General features: G+C 37.6%; 1 protein-coding gene across 3 annotated transcripts in view; it reads right to left on the bottom strand.

Moving 5' to 3' along the window:
- Positions 1 to 17,761, bottom strand: part of LOC126481569 (hrp65 protein-like) — a 158,361-nt gene that overhangs the window by 79,174 nt on the left and 61,426 nt on the right. For 2 of the 3 annotated variants that reach the window (XM_050105424.1, XM_050105423.1), the window contains exon 11: positions 16,577 to 17,384. The exons of the other annotated variant lie outside the window; for it this stretch is intronic. In XM_050105424.1, coding sequence (XP_049961381.1) covers positions 17,208 to 17,384 — 177 coding nt within the window. In that variant the 3' untranslated portion in view covers positions 16,577 to 17,207. Of the gene's footprint in view, positions 1 to 16,576; positions 17,385 to 17,761 lie in introns of those variants that run through there. 3 annotated transcript variants of the gene reach the window in all.

The following is a 17,761-nucleotide window of genomic DNA, read 5'->3' as shown; positions in this document are numbered from 1 at the left end:
ATCTGAGAATTGGAAACATTTATTGGAATAGTTGTGAAATATGACCAGCACAAGAAAATATGCAGGCCGTGTTCTAATCTTTCACACTGCTAAATTCCACATTACCATTTTTGTCAGGCTTTTCTTTACATACACTTAACTGTTGCTGAAGGAACAAAAAGAGTCATTTCCTTACATCTTTAACAAAGTGTTTTCAATTTGTAAATGGAGAAGTATTACTACAAAAAACAATGTAGCGATTACTGAAAAGTTCAATAGTCTATACACAATGCACACAGTATGGCCTTCGGATGTGTCCTCGGACACACACTAGACAGATGTAACCTGATCACTCAGAATACCATGCGAAACTCTAAGGGGACTGTCCGATTTTTTTCAGAGTCATTCATTTGAATTAAAAATTCAAGACAGCTCAGTGTTCCTATTTACTAGGTAATCGTTATTATATAATTTTTGTTCTCTTATGTAAATAACACATAACTATGCTCTGATGCATGTGCACATTACTGCCACCTAGTTCGCCTGTGCAGATTCACAGATGGTTACAACTTGCACGTGTGGATACATCAATTTCTTTAGTCCCACGAACAGATGGCTCTAACACTAGACCTATACCTCCATCATTTGCAGACAGGTTTACTATGTACTCTGCAAAGAGATCATTACTATCTATAAACTATTTTAGCAGCACATGACTGACTGAAAGCAAACAGCAACTTTCAGATTTTTTAAAACATAAAATCTGTAGTATTCATTTCCATAATTTTTTAACACCTCTCTGTAATGAAGGTGATAAATATATACTGACAAAGTTTGCAGCTGTGCATTAACAAGGCAATTCCAACGGATAACTTCTTGGTTACTACCAAGTCAATCATCCCTCACCAGGACAGCATAATGACACTTTTCCATTGTGGAATGTAATGACTAGCGAACCTTAAAAGAATTTGCAAACTTCCGTATCATATCATACACAACATTAACATATTTAATCCACGCAGCATTACTGTAAAACAAGAAGCAAAATTTTCTATGACGTTAGTATCTTCCGAACAATGTCTAATACTTTCATAGCAAAGCTACTGCTACAAGAGGTCACTGACAGTTACTCACCAACAGCTTTGATGTTTTCTTGAAGGTCTTGAATGTTCTGCACTATGATGCTTATTTAAGGACAGCATGTGTTGACACTTCAAGCTCAAACACTGATATTATGACTGGATTATTACGGAGTTATTTATCAAAATTTTTGGAGAAACTGTAATTTTAACCCTACCACCTGTGGTTCAATTTTTTTCCTTCATCAATGCGTTGCAAACACATTGTAGTAAGACACACCAACAAGAACTGCACTTTGAAGAGGTACCTTAAAGTTTTTGTAACCCCCCCCCCCCCTCCCATCACTAGCCCATAACCGGAGGAAGATTGCAAAACTGGCACTAATTAGCATACTGCCATTCATATTGGTACTGGTCTTAATTCTCGGAGAAATTACTTAAAACTGCATTTGATCACTCTGGAAATGGTGTGTATCCAGTACCAGTTCACAACTTAACCCCTTACCGCATACTGTGCCAGATATGGCACATACCACTTTTCTCTTTGTCAATCTCTTATCTGAATATATTTCCAAACTGCATGTTGGGACAGATATGGCACACAGTCAAGAGCAGCTGTGCAAGTAGTGAATGCCATCTGTTGGGAGAGTAAGGAATTACGTGTTATGAATCTTTGCTTTGTGTTGCTAGCTGTTTACATCCAAGTTTGGTCACACACACAGTTGCATCAGGTGCAGTAAACGATTGATTTCAGTGTTTATATTATTTGCAGAGGGAAAAGGACATCTGTGGACAGTTATAAAGAGGTAAGTTTATATATTTGTTCATTAGAATACATATAATATTGAAAATTAGGTCTGTGACGGATATGGCACAACATGTAGCCTTGAAAGCGTAGAGTAAAAATTGAACGTAACCTAACCTTTCCTATTAACATATAGCACTTCGTTTTCTTTCTTTTCGGCTTTGTTACTGCAATGAACATACGAAACTTTTATGGCTCTTCGGCCGCAATAAGAGTTATAGAGGACGGAAATGCTAGTGAGGCTCCTGATACGTCAGATGACGAAACATTGTCCATGGAAAAAAACTTGCAAAATGGACATCTCGTTTTCTGTTCGGAATCAGACAGTGATGATGATTTAGGCCTAAGAGTTACAATACAAAAAATAAAAGTACTGTGATATCAGAAACAGAGTCAGAAACAGAAGACAACAGTGAGATTTGGTCTACTGATGATTGCGACCTTGAAAGCATTCCTCTTGCAGACAGGATGACAGCAATGCAACGAGATTCAATACCTTCAACTAAGGTGGGGAAACCTACCATACATTGGAAACCAGGACATTTGACTAGAGGGGATGACGAGACGAAATTCGCCAGAAATACTGCTCTTCCTCAGGAAGTATTGGAACTTGACACTCCAGTGGAATATTTCCAGTATTTCTTCACTAAAGACATAGTGCAGTACATAGTCTAACAATCCAATCTGTATTCGATACAGTGCCGACCCAATAAATGTGTAAATGTTAGTGCTGGAGAAATTGAACAATTTATTGGTACTGCCTTGTTTATGTCAATCATTCAACTCCCAGCAACAACACATTATTGGTGCAAATATCTTGGCCACCCTGCTGTGGGTGACATAATTAGTTGTAATCGATGGGAAGAAATAAAGCGTTTCATACATTTCTGTAATAACAGTAATCTAGTTCCCGCTGGTGAACCCAACCATGACAAACTTTTCAAAATTCGCCCACTGCTAGACCAACTGGGTGCAAGACTGTTGCGAGTACCAAAAGAGGAATTCTTAGCTGTGGATGAACAGATTATTCCAACAAAATGCAGATCTTCTATAAAGCAATACAAACCCAGTAAGCCACATAAATGGGGCTTCAAAGCTTTTGTCCTCAGTGGAGTGTCAGGCTTCAGCTATGATTATGAAATTTTTGCTAGAGCTCAGAGTAATGTCATAATACCTGGTGCTATGGATCTAGGAGCTAGCAGCAATGTTGTTGTGCATCTTACACAAACAGTCCCACGAAATGTGAATCACAAGTTATTTTTTGATAACTGGTTCACTAGTGTACCCTTGGAAGTGTATTTGCACAAGGAAGGTATACAATCACTAGGGCCAGTCCGGTCCAATCGAGTACGTGGTTGCATTTCACCTAAGGAGGCAGCAATGAAGAAGAATGGTCGAGGCAGCATGGAGGAAAAGATAGCAACAGTAGACGGTGTGCAACTGTCAGTAGTCTCCTGGTTTGATGATAAAGTAGTCAACACTTTTTGAACTTACGTTGGATGCAAACCAGAAGGCGAGATAGATTCTATGCTAGGATATTACAGAATTCAAATTAGATCAAAGAAATGGTACTTGAAGATATTCATTCATCTAGTTGACTTGGCTTGTGTGAACAGCTGGCTGTTATGGAGAAGAAGAAATACGGACTACATGCTCCTTGTTGATTTCAAGGTCGCAGTTGCAGAGGCCCTCTGTAAAACTGGGAAATCCTTATCCAAGAAACGTGGTAGGTCAAGCAATGAACTACAAAAACAGCTTGACTGCAAGAAGAGAGGCCCTACAGCAGATCTTAAACAGCGTCAAGTGCGACTGGATGGGATAGATCACATGCCTATCTGGCTGGAAAACCGTGGTCGTTGCAAGTATCCAGAACGCAAGGGAAAATCCTATATAGCATGTATGAAGTGCAGTGCGACATTGTGCTTGAATAAGGATAGAAATTGCTTCGAGTTTCATAATGATTAGAGAAAAATGGAAACAGAATTTGTGTTATTTTCTCAAAATATGTGTATTGTAATGAATAGAAAGTGTAATTGTTTTATATAAATACAGTTCTGCTAGTTCATGTACGTATCTTATTGTATATTTTCCACATTGTGCATCATCAATCCCAAAACTCGTATCACATGGTATTAATCATTACTGCATGCTGTCCCATATATATGGCACAAACCCTTAATTCTAAAATAACCACCCCTACATAAGATTTAGAATTTAAGCATTTTTATGAAATCAGAACATTGAACATAACATGTAACATTTTTTTCAGAAAAATAAAAAAATCATGCAGTAAGGGGTTAATGTTATGAAAGCCGTTCACTTACTCAAAAGGAAAATCCACAAATGCCGATTTTTCTTTACCTTGCTAACTTTTTCCTTGTAGAATGCAATGCAAGACAACTGTACTCACTTTCTCTTGCTTGCTATTGACCATGTAGGCACATTAATTTTTACAGCCCATGTTCCACGAGTCTGACAAATGGAGGGTGTGGTAAGGATTGTTCTCTCATTCTACAACAGGTTTTTCTATATACTTTGCACATAAAGGGGAAAAATTACAAACTGAACACTACTTGGAAAGTAACATTACTAGGGCCTATACATTAAGATGTTAAAAATGATTTAAACATAATATTTTTAATTTTAATTCAGTTTATATGAAGATGAACAATATATGGTACACATGAATGCTATGCAAGCTGCTAAAGAATTGCAATACACAATGAGATTCATCCTCTAGTTGTCCATCACAAATGACAGACAATTATTACGAAACACTACTGTATACTGGGAAAATGAAAGCTCCACCTCACAAGACTTCAGTCCGGTAAATTTCCAGTAGGCAAGTTGCTTGTTCACATCGATACCCCCTTCTCGACAGCCAACTAACATGTTTGAAATTTTGCACTTTGAAACCCAGTTTGTTTCCAATCAATCATCTGAATTTATTTTTTAAACATTTGGGCTGTAGATCCACTGACAAGTTTTCTCTCCATGTCATGACCATGCTGAACTTCTCAGGAAACAAGTTAGCCGATACACAATGCATATATGGCACTTTTTTTTTAATTCTATTCTGTGCCACTTTAATTTCCATAGCATCCCAATTGACGTTAAATCTCTGTCTAGCTACAGAGGCAAAACCATCCAAATTTCCATGGAATACTGGACTGCTCGAACAAAGTATGCCACCACCTTATTACTGGTGTGGCTGACGTGGTAACATTTGATTTTTGGTCTTTAATACATGAATTATTGTTGGCAATGTGCATAAAACGGCCTGCCATTACCTTTGTATATGCTGCAACACACATTATTAACATTGAAATATGTTAACTTCACATCACCTGGACATTAAATTTGCACTCCCTCATTAAATGAACTTGCAACCATCAATACTTCATAGAAGCCATTTCTTGGCTCAAAAGAATGTTTTCTGCTCACTTCACAATTGTTTCAGCACCCCAATAACAACATACCTAAACTTCCTGTTCCACCAAACATGACCCATATTTTCTCATTTTCGCACCTGGAACAAATCTGTTACAGTGTTTGTACCACTTTTTTCTTTAAGCCGAATCTATTGGAGTGTCAAGATTTCTGGAGAAAAACTTCATAAACACTGGATTCTTTAGCTTAGAATGTCAGCTGACAAATGTCCTATATAAATCTTCAGAAAATGGAAGAATAACCTAGAACTGCATCACTAATTAAAAGTTTTTTTCCCCTCATAAGATATGAAACTTGTCTTCCAGTGTTGTGTAACTTGAAATTGCTGTTCAGCCTTTATTGCTCTCCTATATGGTTGACAGCAGGATGTGTCTATACAAACTAAAATTATCCATAAATCCTGCAACATGCTGCTGCAAATGATAACTTATTGCTGCTCATATGCATTGTAGTATCACCTCACACTTCAAAGCACAAGAAATTTGTGAGTTGGAAGCATGCAACTTGGCTATAGACAAGTACCCAGCTTCTATGGTGAATGTGACTGACAAGTCGAACACAAGATTGTAACCTCATATGCAGATACAGAATGACACACAATGCCTTTAAGGTAGCGTATTTTTTATATTTTATCTAATTCAGCAGTTCTTCATTTCAGTAACAAAAAAGAAGAAATGAACATAGAATAATGTTACAACTAGACATTTGCATAAAAAGTATGTATGCAAAACCCCGAGATCTTTCAATTACTACATGACTTGATATGAGTCCCTATCGCATAGAAATCAATGAAGGAAGTTATGGACATAACATCTCAGAAATAACAATGCTTTAAACAGCTGACCTAAAATTATATTAACTACTTGGTGATGAATGACACATGACCACGAAAAACATGGTGTATGGAACGTCAAATTCTTTTTATGGAAAAAAAACACACTTTAAACTTAGGATATAGCCAACCTACTCAATTAGAAAGTTTAGTGAAAATGGATTCAGTATGAGAAAATGGTCAGCATTTAGATACGAGGCAAGTAGCAGTTATCTCAATTTTGAATCAATCTGATATCCTTGCTACACATATAAAGGGGAAAATCAGACTTTCCCCATCTTTAAGCATTGTAGCTCTATTAATGCTGCCCATAAGCATTATAAAATGTTGGAAACAGCCAGCAATTATCTGCTTTGCAATATAAAACAAAATGTACACTGCTTTTAAGTAGCCAAAAATCAATTAGATGGAGAGATCATGCACACATGTGTGTTCTCTGGTAATTGTGTATTTCATTTCCTTTCATGATCTATTGGTTTCACGTGTTTCACATTCTCCAGGTACGATTTTTCACTAAAATTTATCAGTATGACAACCCTTCCTCTAAAACATTTAATAATGCTATAATGTTCAAAGTTGGTTCATGGATATACGGTTTTGGTTAATATGACCAATTTGTTAAGATGGAGCAAGATATGGATGTAATTTTATAGACCAATAGGATAATCTGTACCTTGTTAGGCTGTATACAACTTTTTAATAATAAAGTGGCTTTGTCTTACTGCGATTCATTGAATCTTGGCAACCATGTTCTTTATGTACTCATGGCTTCATGGATGATTTTTGATTTCCTTTGAAGAACCATTCACCTCTGTGAATTTAGTTGCACTCCAACAAAGATCTACTCAGTCCACAAAACAATTGTGTGCAAACGTATGGAGTCTCATTGGGAATAGCCATTGGCCACCAATTTTTCATGCCTTTGCTGTTGTGTGCTGTTTTCGCAATGAAAGCATTATTAATAGTCTCATTAAGGTTAGAATATACAGGGCGTTTCAAAAAGAAAGAGCAGATTTCAAACATTTATTTCTCAAAAACTACAAATGATAGAAACACAATTCAAACGTTTCTTGTCAGAGAAAGGTTCAAAGTTTTTCAATGGTCCGCGCAGAAGTTCCATGCAAATCCGCAGTGGCGCTGGCGTTTGTTTGTAGGAAAATGGCGACGACACCACAGGAACGATCATTTTGTGTGCTGCAATTTGCAAAGTTAGAGTCCATTGTTGGTGTGCAACGTGCATTCCGCCGTCAATTCAACAAACAGCCGCCTCGTCATAAGCAAATTTATGAGTGGCATCACAGATTCGTAGAAGATGGTTGCATCTGCAAGCGAAAAAGCACGGGTCGTCCACGCACATCGGATGAAAATGTCGAGCGTGTCCGTGCAGCTTACGAAAGGAGCCCTAGAAAATCCACGGCACGGGCAAGTCACGAACTAAACATGTCTAAAACAACGGTATGGCGCGTTCTGAGTAACCGTCTGCACATGAAGCCGTACAAACTGCAGTTATTGCAAGCATTGCGTCCTGACGACCACAACAAAAGGTTCGAATTTTCAACTGCAATTCTACAGGACATGGAAGAGGACAATTTTGCCGAACGATTAATTTTTTCAGATGAATCAACGTTTCACATTTCTGGTAAAGTTAATCGGCATAACGTACGAATTTGGGCGAGTGAAACTCCGAGGGACGTTATTCAACATGAAAGAGACTCACCAAAGGTTAACGTCTTTTGTGCAATTTCGGTAAACAAAGTTTATGGACCTTTCTTTTTCATGGAGAAAACTATCACAGGAACCATTTACCTGGACATGTTAGAAAACTGGCTATTTCCTCAACTTCAGGAAGATTCAAATCACTTCATCTTCATGCAAGATGGCGCCCCACCACACTTCTCTGAACCTGTACGACGGTACCTAAATAACACCATTCCAGGACGGTGGATTGGAAGAGCAGGAGCACAAGATCAATGTCATCGTCTGTGGCCTCCCAGGTCACCAGACCTTACTCCCTGCGATTTTTATTTGTGGGGGTACATAAAGGACTGTGTTTATGTCCCACCTATGCCCGCTACTCTTCAAGAGGTACGACATCGAATTGTTGTGGCCGTGAATTCGGTAACTAAAGACCAGTTGCGTCGTGTGTGGCAAGAAATGAGATACCGGTTTGATATTTGTCGTGTAACAAATGGTGCTCATATTGAGGTACAGTTTTGATATTTGTTGTGTAACATTTGGTACTCATATTGAGTGAAGGACCGTTGGAATTGTGTTTCTATCATTTGTAGTTTTTGAGAAATAAATGTTTGAAATCTGCTCTTTCTTTTTGAAACGCCCTGTATTGCTCTATCTTTGCCGACATTGTTTCCCAATAAGTCCCGTCCCCCCCCCCCCTTCTGTCTATCGATCAAGTGTCATGGTCCTTTAAAGCTCTGTTGAAATTTATTATCAGAACTATCTTTGTCGTCTCTGGGTGAATGGCCATCATAATTCAAGTACGGCTGTTTTATTTTGACTTAAATTGCTGTATCAAAATGAACTACAAATTACTTTGTCCGTTAGCACTGTGGACATTATGACTTTCCCATGTAGTTCCTAATAGTTTCCTTCTTAGCAGGAGCCTTACCAAACCTTAAGTAGTACAAAAAGTGGCAGAACTTACACTCTGACCTCTTAGATCCTCATTTCTTGAAGTGCTGCAGAAGCTGACAAAGTTGCAATTCTATTGTATGTTTTCTTGACAGTAGTTTGTGCATGGCTGACAGAACAACTGCAGTAGTTATCCAAATCCTCACTCCCACAACAATTACTTATTATCTTTGCATCCAAGATCATTTATAGTCTTAACATCAATTGGCAATGTTCGTTACAGTGAGTATTCATTAACTACAAACTAAACTGTGACACTGCAGCAGTTGAGAAACTCGCTGCACACTTTGCCAAGAGATTCCATGCGAGCAATGATAGAAAACACGTAAGTTGTTTAAAAATGTCTGATGTGTAAATAAATCCTCAGCAAATGCGACAAATGACACCACAAAAATAAAAACTGGTTCTATAACCTGAACATCATGTACATAATATTACTACCCAAGGCAAAATTATCTCAACTGTCATTTTAGTCACAACGTTTTTGAAGCTATGGACATCTGCCAACTGCAGACTTCACAGATACTTAAAATTGCTAGTATCTGTCTAAATGCAACCTGTTGAACCAGAGTTAAATCAGTTATCCTATTCGAAATGTGTTTTCCTGTCTCAGATGCTTTGCTTATTATCCTTAGCAAATACACATCACATTGGTGTAAAACAGATTAACTGTATGTCACTTCTCATTCTTGGACTCATCAACACTGTTTGGAGCTTCACTATGTAACCTCTAACCTTGTAATAGACAAAGTATATTATCCTATAGAGAAGACAAGCGTATCTCAGACTTTTGCATATAATACATACATCATATTGGTTACATCCAGACCAATTATTAATAAAGTTCATCCAATTTTGTCTTTTCCCCATGTTCACAGCAGAACTTTAGTACAATGTTTGGGCAATCCTAGCACAATCCATTGCAAATTCATTGTTTGCAATACAGACACTACAGAAATATTTAACTACAAAAAAAGAAAAAAAAAGCAAGGATAAACCATTACTACTTCCATCAATATTAATCATGATTATTCACATTGCAGTTAGAGACTATTACTGTACAATACAGAAGTTTCACTCACTCAAGGTTTTCTCTTGACCTTGTATCAATTTTTTACTGTTGAAGAAACTGACTGCACAGAGAAAATTCAAGCATTTTAAGGCACAGAATAGCTTTCCACTCATTGTGATTTTTTAGAGTTCCAAAGAGATGGAATAAATCTTTAGAAAGACAAGTGAAATCACACGGATCCTTTGCACACTCTTCAACTACTATTAACAAATACACCGAAAGAAGTGCATCTATGAACTTTAAACAAGAAAGTAGATATTTACTTTCATTTTGTATAGTGAAATCAAAAAGTTTTATGCTTGGACTATCTCATGTTTTATATGTTCCAGCATTTTTTAATCCCAAAACAGTTTCAACAGTTCACTGTATAAATAAGGCACTATGGTTCCTAAGTGTATTTGACCACCACCCAAATGAAATCTCGCCCTTTGTGGAGAAAATCAGAAGTAAAATTATCTCTCTTCATAGTTTCCTGTCATTTGTGCACTATTCCACATTCTGCACCTTCTTCAGTAACACACTGCAGCATTTCTCCTGAGATTTTATGAAGCACTTCGACACTGTCGTCATCATCCTCCTCCTCTAGATACAATGCTGCGCCTGCTTCAACAGCTCTCATATCAAATGCGTACAAATTATCTAAAAACTGTTTCAAGCTTTGCACATGGATGTGTCTGAAGTTCTTCATATTACCATTAAGCTGAGTATGAAGTTATAAAATTTGCCACATGAGATCTGAGCAACAGAACAAACTCCACTTCATAAGTTGGCATGTTTGACCTACTATACCCAGAATCCATACATTTTGTATATTGTGCCCTTTTCAGTACTTCTCTACCAATTGGACACAATTATTCAATGACTCCTCACGTGTGCTATGAGAGAAGTTCTCTTCAAGGTACACAAATACAAATGTCCATACTGAGTTCTTAAACAGTTTCCCAAAATTAATTCATACAATTCAGGGAAAACTAAAGGTGGGAGTAGCACAGGAACTTATTTATTTTAAAAATCATAAAACAAAATTTTAGAAATGTCAATTTAACTCTCCCTTCTTTATGTTCAGGTACATTTAAATTGTTACTCCATTAGGTTTTCAAAAATATCTTCAAGGGAGCATCTGGTCTGCATTTGGAGGGTTCAAACCTTGTCTATGTTGGCAATAGCAGCGCAAATATGTTTCAGCATCTCACCCAGGGTCCATGGATAATTGGTATACCTCAAGGATTTAAGGCAGCCCAGTAAGGAAAAGACCCAGGGGCTAAATTAAGGTGATCACACCCTGCCTATCTAACCCATGTTAATTTAGGCAAGTATTTGACCCATTTCTGAAAAAAACTATTTGATGCAGGACCTTAATATTTTTACTGTATGTTACATGATGCTAATAGAGTCAACTGTACTAAAATCTACTTTACCCATTTCATAGTTTAAGAAATACTTTTTTTAAATTTATTAACAAAAAATATTAAGGTTTTTTTGCAGAAAACATTTTTTATGGACTTCCTAAAGGGGGAATATTAATGAGTGTAGTACCAGAGGTGACTTTTTTACGTTATGCAGAGTCTCAGAAAATATAGTTTCTGATATAATGGGACATATGTACTGAAAAATTTTGTTTGCAGGAAATTGACTTTAAAGAAAAAAACTTATGAAATTTGTTACTTACAGTTAATTAAAACTGTCCTGTTGCATATGATGGCCCTTCTTTGACCTCTAGCAGGTCTTCCAGCTTCTTTTTCATCTTCCTGGATGTTTGTCTTGCTTTCTTGTCCATATTAAATGCAGACATGTCTGCATCGGCTATCCTCATTTTATCACAATGTTGTAGCCCAGTGAATGTATTTTCACCAGGATTAATTCCCTGCTTTTTCAATACCCAACACTTTCCAATATTATCACAACTGAATCTAATAACAGCATCATGAACTCCTAGTTTCACTGTATGCATGTCTACAAATACAGTTTTACAAAGGCAGTTCCAAATTATGTTGTTGAAACATTCATTTGGGTTCTGTGTGTGCCCATGCAGACATTTCCTTAGGTCAGGATGAGCCAAGTCTCTGAAAATATGTTTAATTGCTGTAATAGCAGCAGGAAGAGAATGCTGTTGAGAATAAGATTCTCCAGTTGCCCGAGCCCTATTGTATTTGCATCACAAATTTTCTCCTGATGGACACAATCCATGACATGGCTTATCAGTAGAGGACTTACAGAAGAATATGCTCCAAACATCTCTCTTCATTACCTCCAGATTTTCTTTATTTCTCCCAATTGCCTGCCCATAGTAGAGCTGCAAAGTTTTGTATTACAGTTTTAGTTAACCAACTCTGTCCAGAAAAACAATGTTTCCATCTTTAATTTTTTTCCTCTCAGAGTTCACCACATTGTTTTATGTCTTACTGTCACCGTCACTCAAATATTTGGTGTACCGTACGCCTTGTTTCTACAGAGCGATGAAATATATGTTGTACTCCATGAACTTCCATACCACCACTTGTTCCTCTAAAATTAGCCACACAGTTGTGTTCTTGATGTTCACTGACTTCATAACATTTGCAATATTTAAACATTATCTCCACATCTAACACTTTACCAGCGTCTACACTGGTGGCAGTCACTACTCCATTCAAAGAAGTATGTACTCTTTTCTGCCAACTTTCATCAAGTGCAACTGCAATATCCAAACATCCATAATTTTCTTCCACTGCTTACCTAGCAGCCAGTTTCATGCTTTCCACACTGACCCCACAGAGAGCTCTCTAATATTGCAGTCAGTTTTTCATATTTATTTAGTGGTTGATGTAAGTTCATCACTAAACAAAATGTTCTCCCTGTAGCCATGCCCTTGCCAATGGATTGTAAGACAAACTAATCTAGTATTGATTTCATGAGGGCCATTTGCATCAAGTTTTGAAATTAAATCTGATAATATTCTCAAATTTATAATGAGTTTACTGCACCCCTTGTCACTTACAGTAAATTCGTTTTAACTCTTGAAATGGAGAGAGCTTCTTTGATGATGCACTTGTAATTTTCGACAATTACAAAACAGTGTTGCAATGTGACCTAGCCTCTTGTACAGAAAGCTTTCTAACCTTTTTTCCTCTAGATTGTCGTTTCTTGCAAATGCCATTAATTTTCGTCATCTTCAATAAACACAACAAAACACAGGTAAACAAACACTGAAAATGAGAGTATAACAACTACTTGCAATCGCACTTTAACAAAACTAACAGCTTGCTTGAAAGCGTGTTGTTTACAAACAGCAGAAACAAAAGAATACCGACCGTTTAATTCCAAAGATAGCCAACACACACTGGGGAAAAAAAAACCCTAACGTGCAATGTTGAGTATATAAAGATTTAAAATATATGCAGAAAAGTGGGTGAAAGGAAAGTGGGCATGGCGCATGGCACATAAACACACGTGGTAGGAAAAGGCTCTTTAAATGCTCGAGGGGAAAAAAAATCACGGCAAAATCCTTTTCAGAGTACTTAAATAAAGCCTTGTTCTATCGAAATATGATGAAAATGAAAAGCGATTTTTTTCTATCTGAACCACGGTGTGGTCCCCTTTTAATCATGTTGTCCCCTTAAATCATGCAAGCATGGTGGCCTCTGAAGATCACTCCTCAAAGAAATGAGATGACGTTCAGGAAGGAAAAACTCCTGTCATCCAGACATAATGCTCAGAAGTGACCATAACTGCCTTATTCTCTCAAACCACCCTTGTGGATTCATGCCACTCCAATAATGCATGTGTTTATTCACAAATCCAGACAAATGAAAATTCACTCGTCACAGAAGACAAGGCCATCATGAGGCAGGTTTTCGATCAAGACTCTCTTACAATTTTCCGTGCAACAAAATTCAGTGGGTGAAGAGTGTGCACCATTGCCAGTTTGTATGGATGACATTTCAACCCTTTATGAATTATTTTCACTGTGAGACCAGAAATTGCTGTAGCAGTAGTAGTAGTAGTAGTAGTAGTAGTAGTAGTAGGTTGTGTGTGTTTGTGTGTGTGTGTGTGTGTGTGTGTGTGTGTGTGTGTGTGTGTGTGTGTAGATTGCTTAGGTTTCCAGTAGCCATAAAGTGTGCACTCATTTTCAATCAAACATGACCTGCAGGTCTGATAAAACTGCTTCCTGAACACACACTGGGTTGTAATGACTGAATGGCCATTGGAAATGCAGTCACCACAGTGAATGCACGCTCCTCGACTGCACGACCGCTACCAAACTAACCTTTTGAAAGTTAGGTCCAGCCCTTTTGAATGCATTCCAACCCCCACATAACAATGAACTATGTGGTGCATGCTTCAAATAAAGAAGTTCCCCCACTGCACCCTAAATAACTATATCAACCAAATCACCAATGGGGTGTGCTTATGAAGGTTACAACTATAGTCTAACCTAAAGAGCAAGAAGCACCGTGGGGAACAGTTTCCTCTAGAGAATTCAACTGCTGTACATATGGTACTAGGAAAGCTTTGCAATGCAGCTGTTTTATTTTATTTTTTCAAAGTAATTTCCACCACATTGAATACACCTCTCCAGCCTCCAAAACCAATCCCTAAAACAGTTCTCCCATATTTCTGTTGGGAGTAAGGCTCACTTGTTATCCCATGCCCTCTGAAGGTCTTATCACCCAAAAACTGCACTCCTTTCAGCTTCATTTTCACATGCAGGAACAGTGCAAATTCACAAGCAGTAATGTCTGGACTGTACGGTGGGTGCTCCAGAAGTTTCAGTCCTGTACCCCACAAATCACCTTTCACAATGTTATACACATACTGAGATTGTCCCTTAAAAACTACTTTAACATCTCCTGGCACCATGTCACACATCACGTCACCTGCTCTTCCATCAGTCTATGCGGCACCCAGAGACAACAGTCTCTTTACTTGCAAATGATCGTGGCAGAATCTAAAGAATTCCTAGAGCATTTTGCCCTAATGTATCCCTATCGGCTTTTAGGTCACTCTCCTACCTTTGTCTAGTATTTTCATCATAACATCTACATTTTTCCTCCATAACTGATGATCATGGCTTTCCCACCTCCTCCAGATTGACATTTCTTCTTTGGAATTTTCTGTACCACTTGAATATAGTTGGACGATGTGAACACACAAATATTCATTTCTTTGAAGCACTGTTCCATGTTTAAACAACGTGCGAAGTTTCACCGCAAAATTGCCCAAATCTCACTTTGTGACGACAATGCTTCCCACTTCAAACTAACCTTGCTAGTGAATGACTGCACCCACGGACTTGGCAGGCAAGTATGAAGTATTCTCAGAACACAGTTACAATAAGCCTCCCGTGACTTCTTGTAGTGTCATATTGCAAAACTTTACTAGTATGCTTTGTAAACAAACACTTTGAATATTCTCCATCTAGCAGTGTAATGCAGTGTGTGGTGAAACACCTAAAGCTTTTGTGTGTACTCTCTTTACATTAGATTACTTACTAAACTCCATATGGGGAAAAAAGACACCCTCCTCAACTACCGACACTGATGTTCCTGCCCTCAGCACTGCCTTTTAACCAGTCCCTTAGAACTGCAACAACACTGCAGTGTTGCTACTTGAAATTATGCAAGTTGTTCTTGTGATCGCAATAAGCAATCTCATAAACCTAACTTCAATTGTCGGACTTACTTTCAACGTCTACACTATTATTTACATTTGTTTTTGCTGATTTAATTTATGGATTAGAGGGTTAGGTAAACTGAGTACGTTATTTAGCGAAGTTCACGAATAAGAAAATGGACGCAATGAAAAATAAAGTATTTTCATTGAAAATAGTGTTCATCCGTTACTAGTGCGATTAGTGCTTGGTCAAAGAGATGGCACAGAAGCAACTTGCATCGTACAGACTTTAAAAGGCTGCAATCTGTATAAAAGTCAACATTACAATTGTAATGTCACATAATGGCAAAGTAAAGCCAATGGTTTACAGACATCAATAAAGAGGACAACAGAGAACTGGTTGGAAAACATTACTGTAGACAGTTTCACCAGATTTGCTATCACAAAAACTGAAGATTTTTTTGTATTGACCATTGTCAACATAAAGTAAGGTATTGCTTATAGGAAAACAGAAGCTACATTTTCTATCACAAAGGATGTTGCACACAAGCACTTTCCAAAACAGGGTGCACTCTAAAGTAAAAGCTACTAATTGAAGTAAGCAATTTATAGAGTAAGATTTTTTTATACGGTCTTCATTTTTCTGACTAAACATATCCAGATGGACTGGAATTGAAGTTTTTTATTTTCGCTACTTATAGATCCTGTTTTAAATCACATCAATATTTTAATTCTTTCCTACTACAGAGTAAGTCACTCTACAAAGTAATTTGAAAGAACATCTTTGTGTATTTAAGCTGTTAATACATTTAGGGAAACATGTATCCCTATTTGTCTGAATGCATTTTTGCTGGAAAAGGGCTGGTATATCCTAATGGAACCACCTACTTTCATTCCTCCGACATAGCTGCATAAGTGTGGGGATTTATTCTCATTATTCAGTCTACTAACTGACTACATACTGGAACGGCTTTGACGCATTAAATCCCTGTATACTGTAAACGTTTGCAAATTTTTTGGTATCGAGTTTTAAAATCCTTGAACCTCTCCACGAACAAGACAAGCAGATTTAGCGAATTAAATGGATCAGGAAAGGTGCGATAGCATCAATACAATAATTATTTATGGATTTACATTTATTAATAAAAAGTTTGTCAATAACATAATCATTACAAGACTATTCCTATTTAATCAGAACTGTTCTCAATCATACTTAAACTTAAAAAATCTATTTCATAATGAAATAAAAGAATCTACTGATTATACCACCAGTAGGATACTGAACGTTAATTTAAATCAGTGAATACAAATTTCCACGCTATTTTAAATGTGGATACTGATTCAATTTCAGGTTGAATTAAAGTTAATTTTGACAGCTCTGAACCCTTTCTTGACTAAATATTTCTCCAGAAGAAGAACGTCATCTAATAGAATTAGAAACATCCATGATTAACTTTTACTCATCAAATTAAGTTACCTATGAAATATTACACACTTTAAAAATGTGAAGCCACATTTCAGTTGTGAGAAATCTTCCCACTTCATAACATGACTGCAGCCATAAAACAGTACACACAGAAGTCATTTAACAAAGGGGAAGTAGCTCTATTGTGAAGCACGAAGTAGTGAATCTACTGTGTCTTTGTACTCTGACACCTTTTTGTCCAATTATTTCCCCTAAAGAATGGAATGTGCCACTGAAGAGTCAAGAAAGGGTTATGGAGCAATCCACTGTTGGAATCTATGTCCCTAGTAGCGCCGCCTTTTTGAGGGGTAGTCACCCCCCCTACGGTCAGCACCCCCAGGGCCCCAGCGGCTGCGGCTGCCTGCCGCAGGACCCCCCAAATCCTCCCTCAAGTCACCCCGGGCACCTTCACCGTAGCGACTTGCACCTCTGTCGTAAGCATCCATAAAAGCCTTTGGATCCTAAGTGTAAATATGACATTTCACAACAGGGTTTCGAACATCACGGAGCGTCCACCAGCACGGTTAGCACATAGAAAGAAATGAGAAAATTTTCTGTTAGATTCTTCATTAGGAAGATCCTCATTACCAAATTAATTCTAAGCCAAATTCAGAGTTACACGAATAACTTGTAAACAGCTGAACGGAAATTCAGACCAGAAAATTGCCAAACACAGAACTGTCACATACATCATGCTATTAGTGATACAAGAGAAGCTAATGCTTTATATGGCTAAAAATCTGGACGGTAATTTGCATACAGCTGGTAAACTGAACAACAGAAACAATTGGAACACAAGAAATACAAACAGCAGCCGACTGGCCTGCTCCCGCGAGTG

The sequence above is a fragment of the Schistocerca serialis genome, chromosome 5 (genome assembly GCF_023864345.2).
Source record: "Schistocerca serialis cubense isolate TAMUIC-IGC-003099 chromosome 5, iqSchSeri2.2, whole genome shotgun sequence".
Lineage (NCBI taxonomy): Eukaryota > Metazoa > Arthropoda > Insecta > Orthoptera > Acrididae > Schistocerca > Schistocerca serialis.
The sequence above is the reverse complement of the archived record's forward strand: the minus strand, read 5'-3'. Positions and strand labels throughout refer to the sequence as shown.